The 27,258-nt window shown below is 40.0% G+C and overlaps 1 protein-coding gene across 12 annotated transcripts in view; it reads left to right on the forward strand.

The window, feature by feature from the left end:
* The window catches only part of MAP7 (microtubule associated protein 7), a 167,813-nt gene that overhangs the window by 121,477 nt on the left and 19,078 nt on the right, over window positions 1-27,258 (forward strand). For 4 of the 12 annotated variants that reach the window (XM_046004606.1, XM_046004610.1, XM_046004612.1 and 1 more), the window contains 5 exons: window positions 6,242-6,405; window positions 7,197-7,314; window positions 10,811-10,921; window positions 16,412-16,525; window positions 21,565-21,716. In XM_046004606.1, coding sequence (XP_045860562.1) covers window positions 6,242-6,405; window positions 7,197-7,314; window positions 10,811-10,921; window positions 16,412-16,525; window positions 21,565-21,716 — 659 coding nt within the window. The remainder of the gene's footprint in view (window positions 1-6,241; window positions 6,406-7,196; window positions 7,315-10,810; window positions 10,922-16,411; window positions 16,526-21,564; window positions 21,717-27,258) is intronic. The other 8 variants (XM_046004607.1, XM_046004611.1, XM_046004614.1 and 5 more) reach the window with 3 other exon arrangements.

Below are 27,258 nucleotides of genomic sequence, written 5' to 3' on the forward strand. Positions count from 1 at the left end.
TTGTATGCTTTAGCAAAACTCTGTATACTTTAGCAGAGGCTGAACCCTCCTTTCTGGCTCTGGAGACAGGAGTCCTGGATAGTATTGCTTTCTTATATCAGAAGTCCTTCAACCTGTGTATGGGGAAGGCTCTTGGTCTTCCAAGGTATAAACTGCTACCCCAGCCCCTCGATCCCCTCAGGCCCACTGCTATGTGCTGGGAAGCAGGCAGAGTGGGGAGACCCCTTGGGAGCAGGAAACAATGTGAACGTCCTGCAAGGTCACAGTTGCTACTAGGCAGACCTCTGGTATATCAGTCCAACGAGATGGGAGTGGAAGAAGAGTTTAGAAAGCTTGGAATTAACACTAAGGCCTAATACAAGTCACTTGGCTTGGAAGTCACACAATCCTTTCACTCTTTAGCTCATCCATCAGATCTACTTTTAAACTGGAAATGCAGGTAATCTCAATAATTGTTGAGGCAAAGCATAACGATGAAAATGTTAACAGTCAAAATCAAAACAAAAGGAGACCTAATTATAATTCCACACACCTCCTCCAGAGTAAAAACAAAATTTGAGTTCTGGACGTTGATTGGAAAAGATCTGAGAGATCACTTTGTACACACACTCTAATTTAGAGGTCAACTAGGTTGGCTCATTATCCCAAGGTCACCCAAAATTACTAGCAGAACCAAATCCTGAACTCAGAAGTTTAGCACTGGTCATTTTCCGATTCTTCAAGATATTCCTGGCAATGCTCGGGCCCAACATTACCAGGAACCAATTCATATCGTTCCGTGTCTTCACGTTAAACGGACACAGCCCATCTGCACGTTTCAGAGGTGAAGTGATAACATTGCTCTGCTCTCTGAATGCCACTTTTTTTTCTTTCCGTCACATAGTAGTGACACATGTGCTCACACAGATGGAAGCCTGTTCAGAAGGACCAGGCTGGGCACTAGATTGCTGATTGTGACTGGCACGGGGAGTCACCCAGCCCACGGGTACGCTTCCTATCTTTGTTCTTCCCATTAGCAGCATCCTCTCGGTGGCATAGGGCAGGAATTGGTTTGATTGTCATAAAGATTCGCTCCTGATAATTATCTACATTTACTGAGCTCCTGCAGTGTACATGGCACTGTGTAAAGCGCTCCACTTGTCACTGTGAACCCACCAAGACGCTGTCAGAAAAATGGCGCCATTGCCACGTGAGGATGCGAGACCACAGAAATCCCTTGCTCAGTGGCATGGAAACGGCGAGTGGCAGGCCTAAGGGCGGACCCGCGTTGCTGTGAAGCCCAAGATGTGCTTTATCCGCGACAATACTTGCCTTTCATTTTAAATTTCTTCTAGTGCACGAGTCACTGTGTGTTTCTAAGTGGAGTCCAGGCTGAGAGTGGATTTCTGCTTTGTGTGACACTCAGACTGTTGCCGTGTCCCCTTTGCATGGCACTGACATATTGTTAGTGGCATTGAAGTAGCCTCCTGGCAACAGCAGCTCAGGGACGGGACTGATTTATTAACACCCAGTATTTCAGGGACTGCCGTGGGCTTTCATTTCATTTTATATCATGATCCCAGAGTCCAGGGAAACATTAAAACTTCACAAGAGTCAAGGTCAATAATATTCATTATGATTCCTTTCCTGGACATGCTATCCTTTTACAGCGCTGCATCTATGAAACGAGTGATCATTAATGATTTAAGTAGGAACCAAGTGTTGTGTTAGTCTGCTGGGGTTGCCATAACAAATACCATAGGTTGGGGGTTTTAAACAACAGAGATTTATTTGCCCATCATTCTGGATGCTGTAAAGTCCCAGATCAAGGTTCTGGCAGAGCTCACTTTCTGGTGAGACCTGTTTTCTGGCTTGCAAACATGGACCTTATTCTCACCTTGTCTTTCCTGTAAGAACAAAGAAAGGGAGAGCGAGCTCTGTGGTGTCTCTTTTTATAAGAACACCAAACCTATTGGATTAGGGCCCCACTTATGACCTCATTTAGACCTCATTAGGGCCCCTTATGACCTCATTTAAACATGATTACCTCCAAAAGGCCCTGTCTCCCAATACAGTCACATTGAACATTACGCCTTCAACATTTGAATTTAGGGGCTAAAGGGGGAGGGACACAGTTCAGTCATAGCAGTTCGTTGATTATTTTCTTGTGTTCAGAACTCTTATTTCTGAATGAGAAAATATAAGACTTTGACATTACCTATTATCCATAGGGAATATTTTAAATAACTAAACCTCTTAGAATAAACTAACTTGCAGTTATTAAATAATTGAAATATTTTGTGTATTGTCCTGCAATTGAAAAGAGCCCATGATCCAGGATCTGCACGTGGTAATAAACTTGGCAGTCACCAGCACACTCTGCAGTCATATGAGAAGCCTTGTTTGCTGTTTCACCATTGTTTGCCTGTTCTCTGTAGAAGTGTTTAAGGGCACTGCAATAAGATCTCCACTTCCTCGAAGAAAATTGAAGTAGAACTCAATTAGAGTTTGATGGCTAAAGAAATATTATTCCTTTAAAAAGATTATTTGCGGTAAAATTATTATTATTATTATTATTAAAACATCTAACCCTGTTGTGATTTATAGCACAACCTTAAGAACTACATTTAATTTTCTGAATTGAAATCACAATGATGGTGGTGATGACAATTTGGCAATAATAGCTAATATTTCCTGAGTGTTTAATAAGCATATTATATTCTAAATATATAACTATTCTAAAGAGAACTTTAGAACTATTCTAGGTCATAACTAAAAAATTCCAAGAACTATTCTAAAACTATGTTAACCGTAATTATTCTTTTACTCCTTACAGTGATTCTGTGAGGAAGGTCCTATATTTATCCATGATTTACCCTGACAAAGTGGGGCATTGGGAGGTTAAGTAACTTGCCCAAGACCACACAGTTATAGGTGAATGAATCAGAAAGTAGTTCCCAGTGAATCAGGAAGTAATTATGAAGACCCTTCGTAGGTTCTAGTTTTGAGAATCACTGTGGTGAGTGGGGGGAAGGAGGGAGAGCAATGAAAACCTTTGCTACCTAGAAATTAAAAGAGAAGAAATGCTGAAGTTTGTGGTAGATGTCATAAGAGCAGCATTGCCCCCCCCCCCACACCCAGAGGAGTCAAAGTTCCTGAAGACCTTGAAGGCAGTGTGGCTCCAAATCCCATAAGTAGACCACTTGGGACCACCCAGAATCACCTGGGAGGTTTGTTCAAAATTCAGATTCCCAGGCCCTGTCCTAGAATTGGTAAATCTGAGTATGAGGGTTAGAGCCCAGGAATTTGCATTTTAACTAATACTCTCCCCCTCCACACAGACACCCCAATATGATTCTGAAATATAAGACAGGGCAACAACTGGAAGGAAGAGATGGAAGAATAATGGGTTGTTTGGGAGGGGCAGCAAGGAAATGGGTCTAATTAGAATTAAGAGGCCATTTTGGAGAGCAATGCAGAATAGGCCACAGAAGCATATTAAGGCCAAGTTTAGGGAAATTGTGGAGCTTCAGTTTAATGAGAAAATAATCACAAATATTCATGAGCAAGAAGGTAGCCTGATGAAAAACATTATTTAAGGAATATTAATCTGTGAACTGATGAACTCTAATTTTACAAATTTACCTTTGAAAAAATATTTTCTTAAAATTCCATAAACTTTTTTTTTTTAATTTTGTCTTTTGGCTTCTGGGATATCTTACAGGAAAAGAAAATATTACATTCAGAAATGTCCCCAAAGAATCTGACGTGGGCATAAAAGTCAAAGACTATGTAGTTAGAAAGCTAAGAGTTAAGGAATAGATTTATCATACTTATATCATACTGCCTGTCTCAGGTTTCAGGGTGCAAATCCTTTTCTTTTTTCTGCCTGGGATCCTCATCCACTCTCAGTGGGAGTGTAAATTGGTGTGACCTCCACAGAGGATAGTATGACACTAGCTCTCAAAATTTGAAGTGTATATTCTCTTTGATTCAGCAATTCTACTTCTACATTGATATGTTCATGTGTCTACAGAGGTGGTGATAGTACAATGTCACCCCAGGTCTGAATTGGTAAAATACTGGAAAATTAGATAATCTATCAATAAGTATCTGCTTATATAAAATAAGGTATGTAGATGGTGGAATATTATATAGCCATTAAAAAGGTTGTTGGAGTCATGTTTTATGTGTTGCTATGCAAAGATCTCTAAAATATATTTTCGGTGAAAAAAGCAAGACACAGAGCAGAAGGTATACTATGCTACAGTATATATGGATTTTTTTATTTTTTACATTTATACAAAAGGTAAAGGTGGAATAGAAGAGGGTTTGGGGTTAAAGGAAGACCTTCATTTTGCCTTTAAATATTTTGTACGTTTAAGCTTTGACAGAAGTCGATCACTGTAAATCAACTTTTTTTTTTTTTGGAGTAATTTTCTTTTTTTTTTTTTTTTATAAACATATAATGTATTTTTATCCCCAGGGATACAGGTCTGTGAATTGCCAGGTTTACACACTCCACAGCACTCACCATAGCACATACCCTCCCCAATGTCCATATCCCCACCCCCTCTCCTAATCCCCCTCCCCCCTAAATCCATCTTTTTAAATGAACTGAAATGTGTAATATCATTGAAAGCCTGTTGGTAAGGTATTCCCACATATGAAACCAAAAGATACTACGTTTACAAGTGTGTGTGATCTCAGTAAAATCACCCTTAAAACACATTAGAATTATGTTTCCCACCTGTTACTTTCAATGTGTATTCTCATAGTGTTTTTATTTATTCACTCACTCGGCAAATATTTATTGAGCACATGCTATGTGCTTCTATTTAAAGTAAATTTTCAGCTTGGGCTTGAGAATTTCTTTAGCACCATGGACTTTTAAACTTGGGAGAAACCTTGAAAATCAATTCCCACATCTTTTAGGCAAGAGAAAACTGAAATTCAAATGAGTGTGTCTTAAGATCTCACCACCCATTAGTGACAAAGCTGCTGGGAGAACCCCGTTCTCTCCGCCATCACCATGAGTGCTGTCACAAGATAAACTCGTCTGGGATTGTTCTTGACCGTTCACACAAGTGAAGTCAATTCAGATGGCTTTCAGTAGATTTGTCTCCTCGAATGGACATCTTTGGAAACTTTTACTGGTAGCAGAAATGCAGGATCTTTAGTAATAAACATTTAGAGGAAATTGAAATGTTCTGAATTCTGGGTTTTTTTTTCTCTTAAAAAATAACATTTTAACTTATATGCCATGTATTATCCTCAAGACTTGTGCTCTAAATTTGTTTGGACACTTTTTCAAACAGTGTTAATAGCTCATATTAAAGATCTGTCTAGTTATCACGGGTCAAGGAAGCATCGTACTAAAAAAAAAAAAGAAAAGAAAAAAGTTTTGTTGGGTATGTATTCCCCCAAGATGAGGAAGAACCATGTACATGTAAAGGAGAAAAGAAGCACTCCATCCCTGAACAATATTTTCTGAATTGTGTATTTTCATTCAGCCTATGATATTAGTAGTCCGATTTATCTAACCAGCATAGAGCTGCTTCTTTACTCTCCCACAGCACTTAGCTGACTCAGTGTGATAAATCTGTAAGGCGTTTAATATATCTTTTATCAGCTATCCATTCTGGGGATTTTCTCCCAAATTCTGTTAACACTTTCAGAGAGCCAGTGCTCTGTTCAAACAACTGTAGTCACAGCTTGTGATATGCAGGATATCACATTTTTTAAAAGAGAGACAAATGGTACTATTGGTTTTGAGGGCACCATATCAGGGTAACACACCAAACGAGAGGACTGTAGTGATTCCTGAAGAGTAGAATTCAGGGCATCTTCTTAGACCTCATTGTTAGCATATCAAATTATGCTATAAATTAACAGTGGCCTTTTTTCCCTCAAAATTGAAGGAAAGCAAAGGCCAGGCTTGGCAAATACAAAACCAAAGAACCCATATTTGTTCAATGTGGCCCATTTATACAGTACTACCTATGCACACTCTCTTGTTTTTCTGCTGGGAGTGCAGGCAAGCGGCGGGAGTGAGGGGGTGGCGGGCAGAGGGACAGGCTCCACGCCCAACATAGAACCCCAGGGGCAGGCTCGATCTCACGACCCCGAGATCATCCCCGAGCCTAAATCAGGAGTCCAACATTTAACCGACTGAGGCACCCCAGTCGGTTAAAGGCACCCTAGAACCTGTTCTAGTTCTGAGCCAGCCTGTGCATGATTTCCCTTGTTTTCCCTCCTGAAGCTGCAAGAGAAATCATCTGGTTAGAACGGGAAGAGCGAGCCCGACTGCACTATGAAAAGCACCTGGAAGAGCGGAAGAAGAAACTAGAAGAACAGAGGCTGAAGGAGGAGCGGAGGAGGGCTGCTGTGGAGGAGAAGAGGAGGCAGAGGCTGGAGGAGGACAAAGTAAGAGGCCGGCCCGGGCAGCGAAGGGGAAGTCTGTCTGCTCCAGAAATGTGGCACATTTACCGTAAGACCTTCCATTACGGCACTGGGATGCCTAGCAGCATTAAGTCATCAGTTTATAGATAACCACAGCTTCTGGAGGGGTTGGGGTATGGAGGGCAGGTGGCGAATGGTATGATTGTTACAATGACTTCCCTAAAAACTTCAAAAGCCCAGGTCCGTGGACTAGAGCTGTAACTTACTTGTGTTCTGTTCATTTGTGTGAAACTATCAGGCTTTCCTGCATGCAAAAGTTTTCACATAGATTGGCTCATTTAATCTTTACTGAACCCTTGAGCGTTTATATGTCAGTTTCTAAAAAAAATGAATGTGTGGACTCAGAATGAGTAAATCACATCTCAGTTAAGTCAAGGAGTCGGGCTTACCCACGTGCCTAGATTCTCAATGCCATTGTTTTTTAAGATACGGTACCACATTTGTTCAGCATCTGCTCAAGCTAAGACCTGCGCCACTGTGCCTATGTGAATGCACCGTGCTCCTGGTAGTAATAACAAGGGTTGCTGATTTAAGTACCCATCCTTCTCCCAGGGGCTCTGGCAGCTGGAACCTGATGGTTTCCCGTAACCCTCCCAGGCTGATGTTATTCCTGTCCTGAGATAAGGTGTAAAGGTTAGGAGGTAGGAGTTCTCCAGTTAAAATTTCAGTAGTACCTTTACTCCATTCTGCCTTCAGTTGAAGAAGCCTCCAATAACCAGGTTGAATCTAATCACTGCTCCTCTGTTCCATTTAAGGAACGCCACGAAGCTGTTGTACGACGGACGATGGAAAGGAGCCAGAAGCCAAAACAGAAGCATAACCGGTGGTCATGGGGAGGCCCACTCCACGGGAGCCCCAACATCCACAGTGCAGGTACACAAATCTTGATTGCTTTGGAAAATCACTCCTTTCTTCCTGGACATCAAAAGGGCAGTTGCTTTTCTCTAAGCCTGTATTTCCAAAACAAAAATCGTGCTGAAATAATTAAACTATAAATTCTGCTCCTACTGTTTGAGGATAAGAGGGTGATAGAGGTAAGAAGAAAAGGTTCTCTCCTTTAACACAGGCTGCTTTTCTCTTCTGTTACACAGTTCCTCGAAGAGATAGAAATCTATGCAGTGTTTCTAAGAAAACATGCAGTTTGCACACTATATTATTTTAAGTAATCATTTGCATTAGGATTCCAGGATGATGGAATAAGCCGATTTTATCATCTTCTCTGGAAGAATCATAGCAGAATTGATATGATTGATACTCTGATCTTGCGTTTTCAGACCATAAAGCGTGTGCAGCGTTAAATGTTCTGCGGGCGAAAGCGCAGGTTCTGAAACTAGAGCCAGGAATGTCTCAGCCATTCCCTTGTTCTCGAACAGACGTAAAATCACACTGAAATTTGGACCAGTGAGAGGCTTTATTTTTGTACTGTAAATTCAATACACCTTGAATTTTATATAGCATGTGAGTTCTTTTTCATCTGTGTGAGTCTAATAACTTTTTTTTTATTATTATTTACTTTGAAAAATCATTGTCTTACATTCTGTCCCCAGGTGGTTTTGTTGAATCATCATTCACCTTTCTCGATTTAGCAGGCCTGGACCACCACTTCCCAACTCTTGGTGGTACTAGAAAAGCTGGTACAGACATCCCCGTGGTTGCTGATTGCCTGACCTGTAGCTAGCACCTCCCACCTAGGGCCAGTCCGTCAGTAGCTGAATCATCACTTAGTCATAATGCATGCTTAATATCCTGTCGCATAGACCTAGATCTGGGATATGGCACAGTGTTTCTGAAGTGCGATGATAGAACTCCGGTGACTTGAAGGTGTTGAAATAATATAATGACATGTGATGTGTTTACTTTCTCTCTAAGTGATCATTTTGGAGAAAACCTTTAAAAAGTGTTTTCATAGTTAATAAGTGACCCGGGATCAAAGTACATCCAGTTTGCACTCCCCAACCCCATCCCAGCCCCACCCCTGTCAGTACTGCTGTTCTCTGCTCTTAGTTTTAATCTAAATACTGTGGATTTTTGTTTGCTCTATTCTTGCATTCCTAACATTCGATGCATCCAATAGAATCCCTTTATTTTAAAAATTCTAAAACCAATTTATCACAGCTTACTTTCCTCTGATGTTGAACCATATTCAAAAGCACTTTTTTGTTTTTCCCTTGGCTCTTGGGGACCCAGTGGTAGTTGGTGGAGCAGGTGTCAAATCTGTAATCATAAGGCTCATTTATGTGTGCTATTTTATTCTAGGGGCAGTTTTGCATATATATTCCATGCAGGAAAAGCTACCATGGTGTATTCTTTATAACCTTACTTTTTCTTGCTTCCACACTCAGAGTTTAGTATATGGCCTTTAATTCTGCCACTCAGAGCAAGAGAAGCTAGCGCTGTATTTGTTAGCTCTTGGGTAATATCCGTTTTTATATGGGCTGTGAATTAGAGAAAATTGCTGCTGTACCACAACGGAGAAGGCTGGAAGTAATTGGAATTTGCCTTCTCCAAGGTCGCCATGATCTACTATGATCTGAAGAGCGGTGACCTGGTCTTACTCCTTTATGACAATGCCTCACTCAGGTTGGGCACTCAGTCAGTGTTTGCTGACCAAAAAATAGATCTTAGAAATTAAATTTAATCCAGATTAAATCAGTGTGTTGCCTTACTGTCCACACATCCACTAGCACGGCTTTGTAAATTTTTTTAAACTCATTCTTCCTTTTCGTGAATTTGTATTTTGTTCAGCAAGCAAAAGAAGTGATTAAAAACAGTCTTATTATATTAAGTTATCAAAGAAATACATGTTATAGCTCCGTCATTTTCACCATGCAGAGCAGGCCTGCATGGAAACACAATGTCCCCAGCTACAGCTGAACATGCAAACACAGTATCAGGAAATGTGTCGCTGTCAGTCACCCAGAAATGGCTTTTGTTATCCTTCCTTGTGTCCCTGGACTTTACACTTGATCCTTAAAATGTTCCTTTTGATATTTTATCCTAAATCTTCAGGATTGCCCCAAGAGCCTATCAGTTAAGGGTTAATTGACGTCACAGGCTTGATGTCTGGGTTTGTTTGTTTTATAATTCGAGTGGCTTCAACCGTACAAATGCATCCCAGTAGAGATTGGAATGTCTGATGTTGCTAGAAGACTTGTTTATCCCCCATACGCTGTCAATAGTGGCCACAAATGGTTATTCTGTGGAGGGGCATTTACTGAAAAATTTTTGACTACCACTGTTTCTTAGACCAATGGGAACTGGGTTTTAAAGGCATCTACCACGAGGATTATTTTTTGTTTTTAGCTAGAAGAAGCTAGCAATAGAAATAGCAATAGAAAACAAAATATGGCAAAAACCTTTTAACTTTGGTCATAGGTCATAGGTCAGAACATCTACTTGCCCTCGTAAATAAATATAATAATAATAAATAAATAATAAATATAATGAGACTTTTAGACTTTTATTCGATGCGGTTTTATTCACAGAACATGATCTCTCCTAATGAGCCTGGTGACAGACCCCTTGGTTCCACCGTACAGACAGCAGATGAACAGAGCTGATTTTTGCCTTGTATCTTTTCTCTGAACTTTAAGAATTACTCGGAAATTACTCACCTACAGGATCAACAGTATTATTAATAAACTTAAAGAATTCTCATTTCCTTGATATTACTGTCAGTTTCGTGAGCGGGTTCTACATTTGTAAACCACCCGAAACTGTGTGTGATAGGCCCAGAGGTGTGGTTACTTGTAGACTTTTTAAAAAGAAATTATACAGTGGCCTTCAGTTCCACACCTAGAGTCTTTCTTCTTCTTTCTTTTCAATTTGTTTTTCTGTAATGAACTTTAGTGCCCTGGGTAAAGTAACTGTGCAAGAAAAAGAAGCAGCAAAGCATAGAACCTGGAGTTCTTTTTTTTTTTTTTTTTTTTTTTTTCTTTTTCTTTTTTCCTAGTGTTTGCATTCTATTTCACCAGCCTCATTACTACCCCTTTGTTCCTGGCTGGGGAAATTCTAAGGGCACCCACTTTCACAATCCCTTCCTTGTTGTATGGTCTGCCCCATTATTTTAGCTACCCTCCACTGGCCTGCCTGTGGTCCTCGTCTGTCTGTTGTATTATAACAATATGCTTGAATTTCCCTGGCTGACAAACTGGTGTGCTAAATATTTATTTTATCCTATGAGAAAAATGAATTGTATTTCTAACCTTTAAGTTACCTTCAAGATGTCCACTTAGAAAACTGTGCTATTATGTAAGATCTAGTAATAGAGCTGAAAGCATCCAATCCTAGTTTCTCCTCCCATCAGTAAAGTAGGAAATTGCAATCCTGCATGCCGGCTGTCAATTAGCATTATCTCCATTTGTTTTAGATCCAGACAGGCGGTCAGTTTCCACCATGAATCTTTCGAAACATGTTGATCCCGTCATTAGCAAGCGGCTCTCCTCTTCATCTGCAACTTTACTAAATTCTCCAGATAGAGGTACAGTCAAAAGGAAAAAAAAAAAAAAAGTGTTCTGTTATTTACTTAATGCTTTTTTTTTTTTCTGGATGTTTACAGCTAACAATAAGCATCTGAAGTTGCTTTCCCTACGTTTCTTAAATAGGAAGAACAAAACTTCAGAGTAAAAAAGCAATAAACGGCTGAACAGCATTTCCCTTGCGACAAGAACTTGCTCATTTTAGAACTTGGCTGAATGGTTGCATTTAGCAGTGATGAAAGCGGTGCTTCTCAACTTTTTAGTAAATGAGTTTACAACTCCAGAAATCACCCACTTATCCACCAACATGCCAATAACCTTTGTTACGAACATTTATTTCACTTCAATCATGTTGTCTTTGACTTTCATCTGTACTTTGGGAATTCCAAGCTTTGACTTTCTAAAAAATCTTAAGTGATTCATGTTGGTAGATTTCATTTTGCTATTTGATTTCTCATTTAACCAAACCTTGCTTACTGCATTTCTTGTGTGTGCGTGTGATTGATTTTTGGTGTCCATTCATTTTGCTCTTAAGGGATTTGGCATAACTTCAAGAATATCATCATTGACGCTTCCTACAACTTTTAATAATCATAGCCCTCCAGTTAATGTTTTATTTGAATTTTGAGTTTTATTCATCCCATGGATTTACAGTACATGAATGTTGAGTTATTGATAAAAATTTAAGTTTTGTTTTACATATTTATATCTCATAGAAGCAAAAATCAAGTTTTTAAGATAAGCTATGGTTTTATAGAACTTAAATTCATTTTAAATTAGAAAGCCAAAGAATTATTATGCAATATAAAAACACATACTCTCTAAAAGTAACAAATTGTGATATTTTCAATGCTTTGTAAGAAACTGATTGGGAAACATTCAGTGTTTATAGTCTTTAAAAAGAATTCAGTGTGTGCTTGTTCTGTATGTGTGTATGTGTATTGATGTATTTTGTATTGTATAAAAGTTGTGTCATTATAATGTACAATATTATATGTGTTGATGTTATTATAACTAATGACTAATCTCTTAAAGCACTACATGTTGAACAATTTCCTATACTTGCATTTTAACCTAAACCATTCCTTTTTTTTTTTTTTTCTTTAACTAATTTGCCTAAATCATGGATACTAGATTTAGGGGCCTTCTATATGTTAGAGAAAAGTATTGCGAATTAACATTCCTTTCATAAATAGCCTTTATTTTCAAACCCATTCCCTTAGTATAAAATATAACGTACGAGTGCTGTTCTTAGAGTTGTCCACTCATCTTTTCTTTGGATTTGATCACTTACTTAGCACTTCAATTTCATACTTTTGTGAACCTGTGTCTAAGACAAACTGCAATTGGGATTTTACAGCACTTTGAAGTCAAACCTTACCTACTGCCTCCTGCAGTTCTACAGCTGCAATAGGGGTAGGTGGGCAATAAACTGAACAATATCCTACCACCCTTCTATGGGACGACAGTGATTTGTCAGCTAGTAACAGGATTGTTTAATAGATTCTGCCTGATCGTGTCTGATTGGATGTTCTTAATAGGATCTTAGAACTGGGAGAGTTTTATTGGATGGCTCATCTGCTCCAGTTGGGGTAACAGAGTTCCAGAGATGATGGGCAGAGGTGAAAGACCTGATTTAATATTCTACAAACTAACTGTTGGAGAAAGGATCTAGCACAGAGATCACCAGCTCCTAACCCATGTTTTTGCTACACTGAATCTTCAGTTCTTGCCTTCAGGGTGGTCCTTCCTTACATCAACCTTGACTGTATGCATTCTTCCTTTGAGTGAGGTTAAGGATCAAGGGAAGTTCAACAGCCAGGTCCAGGAAACTGCCTCTTGAATCATGGGGTCTATCAGTAGAATCCTAAGCTGGACTAATAGGATCGGAGGGAGAGCACTAAATTTGGGAGTTCTGCTTCTCTGCCCCCTCGTCAAAAGAACCGTGAACCACCACTTCTGGGTCCAATAGGCAAAGTCAAGTTTGGCCAGGAAGGAAGATTTAGTTCATCCAGGTGTTCCCACATGGGTCAGGAAGCATTGTTTTATTTGTTTGTTTGTTTGTTTTTAAGTTAACCAAAATTTTCAGTGGGACAGTGAGGGGTCGGGCCTTTTAATGAAAACAGAAATTCTTCTGAATTTGAACTTCTCTAATTGATAAATTTAAGTAATTTCGTTGATTTTATTTTCTGCTCTCTTTATTTTTTCTGCTATTTTTTTAAACTTTTTTAAAAATATTTTTTATTTATTTGACAGAGAGAAATCACAACTAGGCAGAGAGGCAGGCAGAGAGAGAGGAGGAAGCAGGCTCCCTGCGGAGCAGAGAGCCCGATGCGGGGCTCGATCCCAGGACTCTGAGATCATGACCTGAGCCGAAGGCAGAGGCTTAACCCACTGAGCCACCAGGCACCCCTTTTTTCTGCTATTTTTAAAAGTTTGTTATGCTTTATTAAATTATGAAGCATTCTTATCAAATTATTAAATTAGAGGCTTTTACAGACTCATCTATAAAGGGTGTACACCATTTACTAGATTGTCTGAGCTTTCTCAGCCCTACAGCACAGGCCTTCAGGCTGATGCTAAATTGAGACTCTGACGCTATCAAGGTTGACATTCAGCCGGAATACTCTCCTGGTTATTAAAAATACTGAAATATTCCCATACTATTTGGTAAATAACCACTTCCCCAAGCTGTGCTTCCCTAAGTCCTCCAGACCTAATGCATGGCATCCATTAGCTCTATGCCTGTGCCCTACTTGTTTTTAAATATTTGGGTTGTCACACTTGAATGTAGTGTTATATAGACTGAGAAAATGACCTGAGTTAAAGGAAACCTCTGATTAACAAAGATTTTTATAAGTGCTGCAATAGAGAGATTTTTGCCACTGGAAATTTTTTCATTAAAAACGTGTGTTTCTTAATATTCTTAAGCTACCTACTTAACCAGATTTTTCTCAAGGAAGGGGAAGGAGTTTCCAAAAAAGCAAGAAATGAAATTACTAAAATCACTCCATACATTTTCCCCTAGAATCTCTATCACAGGACCTGGTGGTAGAGCTGCATTCTGTCCACAGGCAGGTTCTGTTGGACCTGAGCAGGGTTTTTTGTTCTTGTTTTGATTTGAATTCACTGCCATCATACTAAAAATGGAATATCTCCTATAACATTTGGGTTTCCCGCTTTTCACGAACTATCAGGATTTGGCAACACTTGCCTGATTTTTGCATGGCACCCATCTGAAACTGAACAGTGATTTCCTGCATTTGGAAGAACACCATAATACAAATATCTGTGTTTGTGTGCCTCCCCTGGTCCAGATGGTCTGTTATAGGAGTTGTCAATATCTCATTGTGCTTAAGTAGGATCAGTACTAAAAATTATTTCATGAAAATTAATATCCCTTTCTTCAGAAGCTTGTCATCTTAAAATCAGGCACCTCTTCAGGTGGTGGGTGGGGGGGCATAAACTAACTCTCCTGTCCTAACCTTTACTAAAAAGTTATCTTACGAAAGAGATCTCTCTCTCTCTCTCTCTCTCTCTCATTCAGGGCATAGTAATGAACATAGAAGCAGAACCATGTTCCTTCTGGCAAAATCTTTCATTCAGGCTGTCAGATCTATGAAACAAATCTCTTCGGATTTGTTTTAAACACAAGTCAAAAAGGGTTTTGAATCTTCATTTGAGGCAGATTCTTTGGTTGTTGCTTTGAAGACTCACAAAAATAAAGTTAATGAACTTGTTAATCTAGGGGGCAAGAAAAGACATGTCTTCCCAATAGTTAACCATCTCTGCAGTTGTGAACCAGTCATCCTGCAGAGTTTATCAAGGAAAGGAAGCATTCCTCTCTTCTTTCCCTTCTCATCTACTTGAAAAAATATAGTTCTGTTGAATATTTTCATTTCATCCTCCTCACTCTTCCCTGTTGGCTTTCTTGTGTGACTGTATAGTACTTTTAATTGACATTCAGTGCCATTGTTGGTGCTCACATACACACACAGCCATATTATAGCAGCCCTTGTTCCATTGTCATTCTGCCATGTAACTGTTATTCTGTTACATATATAATTGTATATATACAACATGTATGTATTGATATAATCCTTTTATTTATGTCTGTCAGGTAAGATTTAATTTAACTGTGAAGACTCTCCTATTAACAGAAAATCTAATAAATAATTCATTAATTCTTAAATTCACCGCAGCCTTGATCAAAATAACCACTTTAAAAAAAATAAAGTCAGATAATTAAGGTACTTACCGAAGGTTGGTAGTTCCTTTCAAATGAGAGCAGATATTTCTTATACCAACATTTCACATCAGGTAACTTCTGTTAACTAAAACTAGTTTTTTTTAGAATTTAAATGTCATTCCTTTAAAATACAACATACAAAAGATTATTAAATGAACAATCGCTCCAGAGATAAGAGGATTTGCACCTGCTGTTATCAGAACTGGCCTTGTCAGGTTTAGACAGTTTTAAAGACTTTCATCAGTGACTAGGGAGTGTGCCCTTAGATAAAGATGTATGGTTACCTTACTTTAGTGGTACTTACAGGATTTTGCAAGCTCCTTCCCTGATATTTTTGGAAAGTAGCTTCTATGTTTTCATGGGCCACCACTGGAAGCTAACAATATCAGCAAAATCTTTAATTTATAATTAGCATGCATTCCCCAACAGTGGTCTTTCCACAAGCCCCAGTACAGTTTGGGACTATATTCACTGCATTGTTTTAAATTTATTTTGTGGAATGTTTGCACATCCACTAGTAATTTCTCACATTACGTTTATATTGGATTTTGGTTTTTCTATTTAATTTCATCCTGCTTCAGTTTTACCTTGTCCTCCACCAGAATGTTTACGTTGTTGTCAAACAGGGACCTGAAAGAACCTGGCTTTGCTGAGTGGAAAGGAAATCCCAGACAGAACTTTGCCTGAGCCCTCTATCCTTTTATTAGATCTAATTTCCCCCCAGTTGACGAAGTAGCAGTTCATGGACATCTAGCAAAATGTGACAGAGACCCTTTCCATCTATAGTTGTATAGAAGTGCACTCTTGCAGTAAGCTGCCAAAGCCTGTGTTGGAGTTGATGATTCAGGATCCTTAGGAAGCCCTTTGGCTAAGGTGTGTGCCACTTAGTCCTCTGCCCATCCCGATGAGGTCAGATAGGTATGACTGCATGCCAAACCAGACGGTGACATATTTCGGTTTTGTTACCTGTTCACTCCTAAAGGAGGGTGGTTAGCAAAGTCTGCATCCATGAAACTAACGTAGAGCCCGTGACAAACTTAACATCTTGAAGAAAGGCAACATTTTAGAATAGCTCCTCCTTTGGGCAGAGTTCCCGTCTCCCACACCCTATGCCAGCTGTCCTCCCTGGAGAGCCTCGTCTCTTGAAGGCCTGGCATATAGAAGCAATAAGTATGATGCTCTTGCCCCCTCCTGCCCCCCGGAAAGAATTCCTCTAACATCTCGCTTATGTGGTGATGTGTAGCTCGCCGCCTGCAGCTCAGCCCCTGGGAGAGCAGCGTTGTTAACAGACTGCTGACGCCCACACATTCGTTCCTGGCCAGAAGCAAAAGCACAGCGGCCTTGTCTGGAGACACAGGTAAAACTGTCAAGGTACCACCTTCTTGGTGAGGTAAAATCTTCCTTTTAAAGCACACCTGAGCCAGCCTGGTCCATCCGATCACATCTCGGTCTTCCTCAGTGTGTTCGCCTTCTCTCTGCCTGGGGGCAGCAGCTTTGGAAATGTCTGTTGGTGTTGGTTTCACGCTCCTGGTACCGTTTCCCCTTCACATCTTATCTGGACACCAGCTGCCAGGCAGACAAAGGATGCCTCTCCTTGGGATCCAGTGGCTTTGGCTGCTTCTGCGTGTTTGTAATGTCACCAGAAAAACCTACCCCTTCCCCGCCTTTCTCTCTGCCCCTGCATCTGAGCAAACCATCGGAGGTAGACATAACTTAATATTTAATCCTACTAGATGGGCTGGAGACTAAAATCAAAGCCCAGGTCAATTTAAGCAAGAGTTTCACGATGTGGCTGTGGGCTAGCTACTTCTGCCTGGGCCAGGTTTTTGTAGGTAATCTAGGAATTAGTACCCTTTCAAATCTCTGAGAGCTGTGGAGAAGGCTAATTACAGTCTTCTTCTTTGTTACACACTTTGAAAATATGGAGAATGTGCCAAGTACTGGTTATTATAATTAGTTATAACTCCTCTGCATTTTTGAAATGCAAAGCATGCCTGAATGAGCCAATTAGTTTAATGAGAAGTTAGTGTGGAGCCTATATCTAGCTGGGAAGAAAGATACATACGCAGCTTTTGGCAACGGCTCTTTCATGGTGAGTTGATTTGGTTTTTCCCTAATATCTCTGGGCGCAATTGGTATATCTCTGTAAGCAGCTGAGCAGCCCTTGTCTTCGGCACTTGGGAAATTACACAGCTTTTTCATAAAGTTCCCTTTAAAAATGCTTTGCTTTTGCAAGTCTCTTCATGTTCATTAGCCCTCTTTGCGAAGAATTCTTGGTGGCTTTATGATTTTTTTTTTTCCTCTCTGGTACCCAGTGAGCTAATAACAACCCTAATTATCACAATACCCCCAGGAGGCAGTCAAAGAAGCAAGTGCAGACATTCCTGCCACCTGCACTTGTGGAAACCAAGTGCAGTGACAATAAGTAACTTATAGAAGAGCCCCTTAGAATTCTAACTGGTGCATCGGATCTTATACGTGCTTCCCCCCTCCTCCATCCTCAGCGCCTGGAGTGATGCTCTGCGTACGGTTGTGCATTCAATTAGCTGGACCACAGTGTTCTGTGTTTTCTCTGAAGGAACTCTCCTGTCAGCTGTCACATCACATCTGAGATTTTTCTGGAGGAGAAAATACAGCTAATTTCAAGATAGTTTATTTTCTGAGAATGTCATACTCTTTCACAAGTCATGAAGTTTTTCCATATGTCCAGCTAATTGAAGAAACTGTAACATTGCTTTCAGTCCTGTATCGTAGGCTCTAAATAGTTGAGGGCTCTGATGCTTTGGAATCTCCACCCCATATGTGGTTTCATGCTGAATGACTGCCTCGCAGCTGAGAAAGTGTCTGTCTTTGCTGTTTCTGTCACCACTAACTTGTGTCAATTCTTTTCGTCTTCCTCCAGTCCTTTACAACATCATTGAATCATTATCCACCCACTCTGCCGGCCCATCTTCCCACATTCCCTCTTCACTGTTCTGCTCTATCAAGGTGCTTTTTACCTTCTGGCTGCCTGTTCTTTGCTTTGCAACTTTTCCATTCTCCTTCTCACAAGTGGATACATTTCTGTAATTTATGTTACTGTGAAGCAATGCATAGGCCTTTACTTGAGTTGCCACTCTTATTAATACAATCCTTAGGTGATTGTTACTTTATTATTGCCTTGATACAGCTTATATTTAACCAACCAGAACTGTTGGTTTTTTCTCCATTTTCCATTTGAAATTATATATGTAATTACGTTTATCTTGTCAAAAACACTGTATTCATCACTTTTCCTTTTTCCATCTGCTCTCTACAATTATTCTTCCTTGTCTTTCCATTTTACTGTTGTCTCCTGAGTTCATCTTAAATCTGGTTGCCACTGGCAAGAGGATGACCTATGTCCAAATCCAGGGTTACAAGAGCAGATCACAACAGCCATCCTTACCCATAGGGTGTTTGGTGATGGCGAACTCCCAGGAGAGGCAGTAAGAGCATTTGAAATTTGCAGGTCCCCTACCTCTCATTTGTGGCCACTGCTTTGGATTGACTTATCCGTGCCCATTTTTCAAAATACATTTAAAATACATGTGATTATTAGAGCCCAGGGTTAAATGAGTTGATACATGTAAACTATTTAGAGTAGTACCCGCACATAGTAGACACTCAATAAATGTTATTAATATTATTTTATAAGTTTTCTATTCTCTGTGCTATACTCTGCCTACTTGTACTGCATTTTCTTTTCTCTGCACCTTTTTGTATAGTACATTTAGAAGATTTTGAGTAAGTTAAAATAATGCAACCCTGCTACCAAGAGTAGAAGGAAATAGAGATATTATAGAAGATTGTCTACTGGGCGCTCCCTAGAAGAATGTTCATGTTTAATAAAACTACTTTGGGATACCAAGAGCACTCTGGGAAAATCAAAATACTGTATATTATTGTTCTTACTCTCTTCTTCAGAAGGGCAAGGTAATTCCAATAAATGATTGAAAGGTTTCAGGTTTTTTACTAGTTGCGGTTCTGAACAACCAATTCCATGAAACGTAATGTCCTTAGAAAGAATTTATTTACAGTGTTTGTTTTAGCCAGACGATATTCCTTAAACAATTAAATTTGAGGATTCTTGTACAAACTTCACTAGATGGATTGAAGGATCAATCCATCCTTCACTAGAAGGATCTTCCTTTGCTTAATATGACCTCAGCGCTATAATAAAGAATGAACCAAAGGCATGATGAGATTGGCTTACAGCCATCGATGGTCATCTCAGGAAGTGCTCCCTAGATACCCCCGAAATTATTTTCTGCTGGAGGAAAATGAACTATTTCTGTGTTTCCTTTTTTCTGTCAGATCCTGGCCTCAGAGCAGGGCTTGGTCTAAGGTCTCTTGATTCTGGAGCAAGGTGAATGGCCTCTAACTGTGCCCTGGGCAGTCTGTGCCTCTCCTGACCATTAATCCCCCGGAAGTGCCTTGTGCCAGGATGTTATTCTTCAAATGCATTTGACTGGCTTGCAAGAATTTTGCATCATTGAACTCTTTGGAGTCTGGGAAATGCAAATGCTTTGTTGTGGTGCTTGAAAAGGGTTATTTTCAAGTAGTTTTCCCTGTGATCACAAGAAGCCAATTGAGACTAGGTTCTTTATCCTTTCTCATAATGAAAGGAAACTTCTTCACCATTAAGGTCTAAAGCAAACTTTTAGGTCAACTCCCAAGTTAAGATACACATATTCTTTTAAGGAGGGCTGAGAGGGAATGCCAAGTGTTTTAGTTTATCTTGAAGCAACAGAGTTCTGTTTTGATAGGATTGGAAATTTCTATTTCCAATCCTATCAATGCAATTTGATAGTCCATTTCCCTGGACTATCAGGGAATGCAATTTCTAGTCCATTCCCTGCCTTGACCATTTAGCGATAACCAGAAAATAATACGAATTGTTTAATAAGAGAGCACATGAATAAATAAGCAATCGGATCAACTTTCTGTCTATAAATGAAACCAAAATAACATTTTTAACACTATAATTCCAAAATTCCTAATTTGCCTTATGAACTTTTGAGTTTTTAATTTACTAATAACTACCATTATACATAGCTGAAATAATGGTCTTTTTAAAAGTTTGCTACAATCGCTATAGGTGGGTAAAGTCATTTTATAACATTATCCAAGCACATAGTATTCTCTGCAAGGAGTCATGGTTAATTGTCTTATCTTTTGCTGGAGAAAAAGATTTCTGGGTGAGATCTGAAAAATGGACCTTGGAACCTTAGAATCTACACTTTTGATACCTATGTCATGTTATATGAACTTCCTTAAAACTCTTTTTTTTTTTAAAGATTTTATTTATTTATTTGACAGAGAGAGATCACAAGTAGGCAGAGAGGCAGGCAGAGAGAGAGGAGAAAGCAGGCTCCCCACGGAGCAGAGAGCCTGATGCGGGGCTCGATCCCAGGACCCTGAGATCATGACCCGAGCCGAAGGCAGCGGCTTAATCCACTGAGCCACCCAGGCGCCCCAAAACTCTTTTTTGCCCAGAATGACTTGATTAATGATAGTGTTTCTGTGAAGGTAAATAGTCAGAAACTGTGATGAAAACAAAACAAAACAAAAACCTGAGTAAAACAGTAAAAGCTATCCACAATTCAACTTTATTTTTGGCCGTTCTAACATATATATATATGTTCTGTTCACCATTTGAAATGATTACATTCCGTATCCCCATACCTTCTACTGCTTGTTATAAACCGTCAAATGCTTTGGCTTTTGGGAAAACCCAGAAGTCACGCATCTGATTTGGCTTTAAAGAGACAAAACATTTACAGAATTTGTTTCTGGAAATTATCAGGTATCCTTGTAACAAGCCTGAACACCTAGGACGACTTGGTTGTTTAACATTGTAAAAAATTCTGTTGCGTTTTCCACTGGCTGTTGAACTTTACTCTGAAATGGCTGGAGTCCACCTTGCTTGCCTGCTTGCTCGCTTACCTCCTGCCTCCACCTTTCGTTCCATCTTATAGCTAATTAGGAAAAATCTGTTTATAAACAGTCCTTATATAAAATGATCTGTCACTAATGTCGTGTTTTCCCAGAACCATCAGTTCATAGGAATATAAACCCATTGCTTTCCTTAATTATTAGACTACATCTGAATCTTTGATCACTATTTCAATAGCCCAATAACTTACGTAGTCTAGATTTTTCACCTGGACATGGCTTCTTTTTGGACACACTGTAAACCGATAGGACTGTGAGAGGAGAGTTGGCTGTGATGGTTCTGGACACCTTTAGGTAATAACTTCTTCTCCCTACTTTTCTCTCTGTCTCTGCTTTGCTCCTTTTCCTGAACCCGCTTTTGGCTTTCCTTCAACTACTCCTCTGGCGCTCTTTTGTGTAAAACAATCACCTACACCCTAGTTATCCCCATTTGTCCTCGTTCAGCATCTTGCAGCCCCATCAACATCATGCCCTACAGAGCTGCACACTCTAGAAATCTGACAGAGCGACCCAAATTCTCGGTAACGCCACCGGAGGGCTCCGCGAGAAGGAGGACGGTTCCTAGCACCGCGGTGAGTAGCCGGTGGGAGCGGCCTGGCGAGTCTGTGCTGTTTCTGTGCAGAATGGACACCAGCTCCAGGTGCCCTGTGGGTGTCAGAGCGGGAGGTGCCCGCACCTGGGCGGTAGCGTCCCCACGCTCCCTCTAGAAATGTGAGTTGGGCTCCCCCTAGAAATGTGAATTTGAGAATGAAAACTATTCTCTGTTCAAGTGTGTGCCTGCACAGTGGGCCTGTGTATGAATAAAGGTCACGCCAGCACACTTCTTCATGTTTGCCAGTCAGAAAGCCCTGGAAGGGCATGTGGGCCTGGACAGCCGCCTCTGCCTTTTCTTACACCATATCCAGGAGCTTGCTGAACTCTGAATGTGGTTCACCAAAAAAAAGCAAAACAAAGCATTTTTGTCTGTCTCCCTTATCTCTGTCAAGGCCCAAATCTTACAATATAGTAAGCAAGTATTTTGAAAACACTAGTGATTTGCTAGGTAACAAATTCTTGAAAGGCATCTGGGCTGTGTCAGAGACTTGGATTTTGCAAGTGAAGAATATAACTTGTACTTGTGATTACTGGCAAGGTGGCTGAGCCAACGCAAGTTTTTTTTTTTTTTTAAGATTTTATTTATTTGACAGAGATCACAAGTAGGCAGAGAGGCAGGCAGAGAGAGAGGCAGGCAGAGAGAAAGGAAGGGAAGCAGGCTCCCCGCTGAGCAGAGAATCTGACGTGGGGCTCGATCCCAGGACCCTGGGATCATGACCTGAGCCAAAGGCAGCGGCTTAACCCACTGAGCCACCCAGGCGCCCCGTGAGCCAACACAAGTTTTCACCAATAATGAATTTCATGCCATAAATGCAGTGAGGTAACTTTTGTGTCTCTAAGCACCTTTCTTCTTCACACTGTGTGTTATTTAGTGTCTGCTAAAAGAAGTAGATACTGTTGTGTGGTCTTCAGTCATTGTACTTACTCCTAAAGGACCAGAAGATCTCGTTCCCATGGGAATACCATGACCTGTTTAATGAAAGGCCGAACAATTTTTTTTTTTTTAATCTTAACTTCGCAGAGTTGTTCAGATTTATAAAGCTGATGGACACTTAGAAGGATTCTGCTTAGATGTTTGAGAATAGTTTGAGGGTTGTGAGAGCCTGATGACTTTTCCTATAGGCAGTTTTCTTCCAAGCCCCAGGTTTTCAGGAATCAGCATTTAATTCCTGATTGAGTCAGACCGCCAGACCTCCAGCGCTGCAAGGAGGTCTTGCGAATGAAGCTTGAGGTGAGACTACCTTGGATGTCTGGGTAGTTGTTCATCATTAGCATGTTAGCTTCAGAAAGCCTAGCAGTGGATAAAAAGCTGTAGTTAGAACAGCTTTGCCCCCGAAGGTTGGGGACTTCCTGGAGGGGGAGAGGCACTTAGCAAAGGAAAAGCATCTTGTTGTGGATAAAAACACAACCTAACACGCCAGGAGGGAAGGATGAGAGCAGACCCTTGGTCAACAGGTTAAAGGAGAGGGATTTTTCATCACATGTTTCAGAAGCTCCGCTTTCTCACCCATTTTAATTTTTTTTTTTTTTGATGCCTTCCTCTTCTGTATTTGATTTATTGGTCATCTTTTCACCTCCTTACCAAATATTAAGGCAAATGCCTGTTTCCAGAAGTGACTCACAAGTCCTTTATACCCCAGAGCCGCCCCTTGGAGTTCAGCTGAACCACCAGCCACCAGTGGTTATGGAACACTTGAGAAGTGGCTAGTGGGGGGAAAAAAAAGAAAAAGTCACTAGTGAGAATGCCAAAGAGAACTTTAAATTCAATTGAATTTTTAAATTGAATTTTTAAAAAATGTCTAACTATAGTAAAAAAAAAAAGGTAACAAAATTTACCATCTTAACTATTTTTAAGCATCCATTTCAGTAATGTTATGTCTATTCACATTGTTGTGCAGCCTTTCCCCGGAACTAATTAAATCTTACAAAACTGAAACTATCCCCACTGAACAACAACTCCCCATTTCCTCCTCTCCCAACCCCTGGCAACCCACCATTTTACTTTCTGTTTCTTTGAATTTAACTACTTTTAGACATGCCATATAAACAGAATCATTTGTCCTTTCGTGACTGGCTCGTGTCACTTCGTATAATGTCCTTAAGGTCTGTCCGCCCATGTTGTAGCACGTCACAGGATTTCTGTCCTTTTTAAGGCCAATAATATTCCATTGTGTGTATGCATGCATGTGTATACACATGAACATACGTGTACACATATACCAGATTTTGTTAATCCATTCTTCTGCTGGTGGACATTTGAACTGTTTCTGCCTCTTGGATCTGAATAACACTGTGATTAGCCCTGCTGTGTATGTGGGTAGCAAATTATCTCTTCAAGATCTTGCCTTCAGTTTTTTGGGATATATACCCAGAAGTGGGACTGCTGGGTTTTGTGGTAATTCTATTTCTAGTATTTTGGCGAACTGCCATGCCATACTGCTTTCCATAGCAAATGAACCATATTACTCACATTCCCACCAACATTATAGAGGGGTTCCACTTCTTCCATATCTTCACCGACACTTGTTATTTTCTGGGTTTTTGTTTGTTCTATAGTGGCCATCCTAATAGCGTGAGGCTCTGTCTGATGGTGATTTTGATTTGCATTTCTCTAATGATCAGTGATGTTGAACTTCTTTTTATATGTTTGTTGGCCATTCCCATATCTCTTTTGGAGGAAAATCTATTCAAGTCCTTTGCTCATTTTTTTAATCTTGTTTTTTAATTTGTTTCGTCTTAATTTTAATTTTTGAGTTGTAGGATATGTACATATTCTGGATATTATGTATCCTGGATACTAATCTCTTATCAGATATATGATTTGCAAGTATTTCTCTTATTCTATAGTTTATTTCCTTACTCTTTTGATTGTATCCTTTGATGCACAGGAGTGTTTAAGTTTGATGCAGTTCCATTTGTCTATTTCTGCTTTTGTTGCCTGTGCGTTTGGTGTCATATCCAAGAAATCCTTCATCACCAAATCCAGTGTAATGAAGCTTCCTGGTTTGGGGCAGGAATTTTTTCGTTTTAAGCACTACATTTAGGTCTTTAATCCATTTAGAGTTAGTTTCTGTCTGCAGTGTAAGGTCAGGGTCCAGCTATGTTCTTTGGCGTGTGGATGTCCAGTTCTCCCAGCACCATTTGTTGAAGAGACTTTTTCCCCATCGAGTGGTCTTGGCACCCTTATTGAGGATCCTTTGACTGTGAACGTAAGGATTTATTTCTGGGCTCTTGACTCCATTGGTCTCCGTGTCTCTCTTCATGGCAGTACCACACTGTTTTGATTACTGTAGCTTTGTAGTATGAAGCGACTTTATTCTGACTTTGTTCTTTCTTTTCAAGATTGTTTTGGCTATTCAGGTTCCCTTGAAGTTCCATATGAATTTAGAATAGATACTTCTCTTTATGCAAAACATGACATCCGATTCTGATAGGGCTTGCTTAGACTCTGTAGGTCCTTGTGGCTAGTATTGACATTTTAATAATAAGTCTTCTAGTCTGTGAACACAGAATGTCTTCCCATCTGTGTTCTTTTCATTTCTTTTAGCAATGTCTTTTAGTTTTCAGTGTACAAGTCTTCTGCCTTCTTGGTAAAGTTTATTCCTAAGGATTTAATTCTTTCTGATGCTATTATACATAGAAATGTTTCCATAACTTTTTTCAATTTTATCTGATTTTAATTCATTTAGATCTAAACTCAAATGACCAAATATGGGTAGTGGTTAGCTTACTGGACAGCATAGATGTAGGACATTTCTGTTATCACAGAATGTTCTATTGGACAATCAGGGTCTTGGAGTATTGGTCTATATTGTCTCTTTTGAGTGTTATTTGTATTCTAACCCTAACTCTAATTGTAAAATCAAAGTCTGTCCTGCTGGTCCAGTGTCCACTGACATGTGCACCTTGCTGTGTGTGTTCCACATTAACCTTGTGGAAAATGTTAATAGGAAAGATTATTGTACAGACCACTGGCTATTAACTCAGATCAGGGGGAGGATGAGGAATGCCTTTACATGTGTGGTACTCAGACAGGTGATTGGGTGACAAGACCAGTGAAAAGACATCTAAAAGATCTAAGAGGGTAAAACCATCTACCTGCCTGAGGATGTCTTCTCAAGTATTCAACATTTTTCTCAACCTCTCTTTGGTTGAGAGAGGGCAGTTTTAGAAAGAACTGGTTCAATGGCACTTTAACATTTTTTTAATCCAAAAAGAAGGATTATACAGTTCTTTGTAGGTTCTTTCCCTCGATGCCTGTCTTATCAAGACACAGATGATGAAATTCATCCCTGTTTCCTCCGCAACACAAATTACCCTGAATTATTTTCCCATTCAGATCGCTCCTTAATTTGACTTCAGCCAAAGTAAAATGTTTTGAGAAAAAGAAAAAGTTACTTGAGGTGCTTAATGACAGCTTCCCTTGGGAAGAGCCCCAGGCATTCCACTCTGGAAGCTTATCCACTGATAAGCTACAGACATGATTGCCACCCAGTATAGCGGCTGGAAGGGTCCCCTGTGCTGACTGCCACATCTGCCACCCAAGGACAACAACTGACTTCTGAGGCTCACCTCCCACCTTCTGGGACCAGAAATCAGGGCAAAGGCTGGTCAGGCAGCCACAAGGGATATAGAGCTGACACGCATCTTGTAAAGTTCTTCCCTGCCTCAGTGTTTGTTTGTTAGGTTTATTTAGAAATTCTGGGAAGACACTGAGTATTAGTTGATACTCGTGTTTTCCCCCCACCTCTAGCCCAGTCCATCAACTAGGATGCTACTAAGGAAAGTGGAGAGAAGCAATTAGAAGGGACGCTGAAGGGGAGCAAGAAGGGGGAAACAAAGAAAGGAAGAGGGGAGTTAATGCTTGCCCCAGGCAGGAAGGAGAGAAAAGGGGGACACTACCAGCTTCTTGCCCTACAACTAGATAAAATAAATGAAGTTTTTTCCTTTGCCTTCGACTCCCACAGTCTGCTTCCCTGCAAGGGTCGCATGGAGTAGGGTACTGACAGGTGCTCACACTCATGCCTCTGGCGAGTATCCAGTCCCATCCCAGGACCTTGTTGGCGTGTTTTAGATACTTAGAATGAGTCTTTCTTGCTCTGTGCGGTTTGTTGTTGTTGTTGTTGTTGTCTTTTTTGTCACAGTTGGCTATAGATTACCAAACAGTTCTAGGTTTCCTTTTGTTCATTTGGACTTAGAAAAGGTATCACCTCCCTGGCTGAATTTCTAGTGCACCATTAGAAGAGCAATGTTTTGACCCACTCTCCCTTTTCCATTTTATCCTCAAAGAAGATTAAAAATAGCTAAAATTCTTCACCTTGAACCTGACTTCCTTCAAAGGCCATTAGGTGAGAAAGGAATTACTCATATAGTATCAGTATAAAGGGTAAAAAGGAATTAACCTCTGATGTAGCAGACACATAAATTTTTTTAAAAAGTAAGTCTTTTTTAAAAAGTAAGTCTTTAAAAAGTATGTTATGTTCCAACATAGGAAAAAAATTGCTGAAGAATTAAAATGGG

The sequence above is a fragment of the Meles meles genome, chromosome 5 (assembly GCF_922984935.1).
Source record: "Meles meles chromosome 5, mMelMel3.1 paternal haplotype, whole genome shotgun sequence".
In the NCBI taxonomy this organism is placed as follows: Eukaryota; Metazoa; Chordata; class Mammalia; order Carnivora; family Mustelidae; genus Meles; species Meles meles.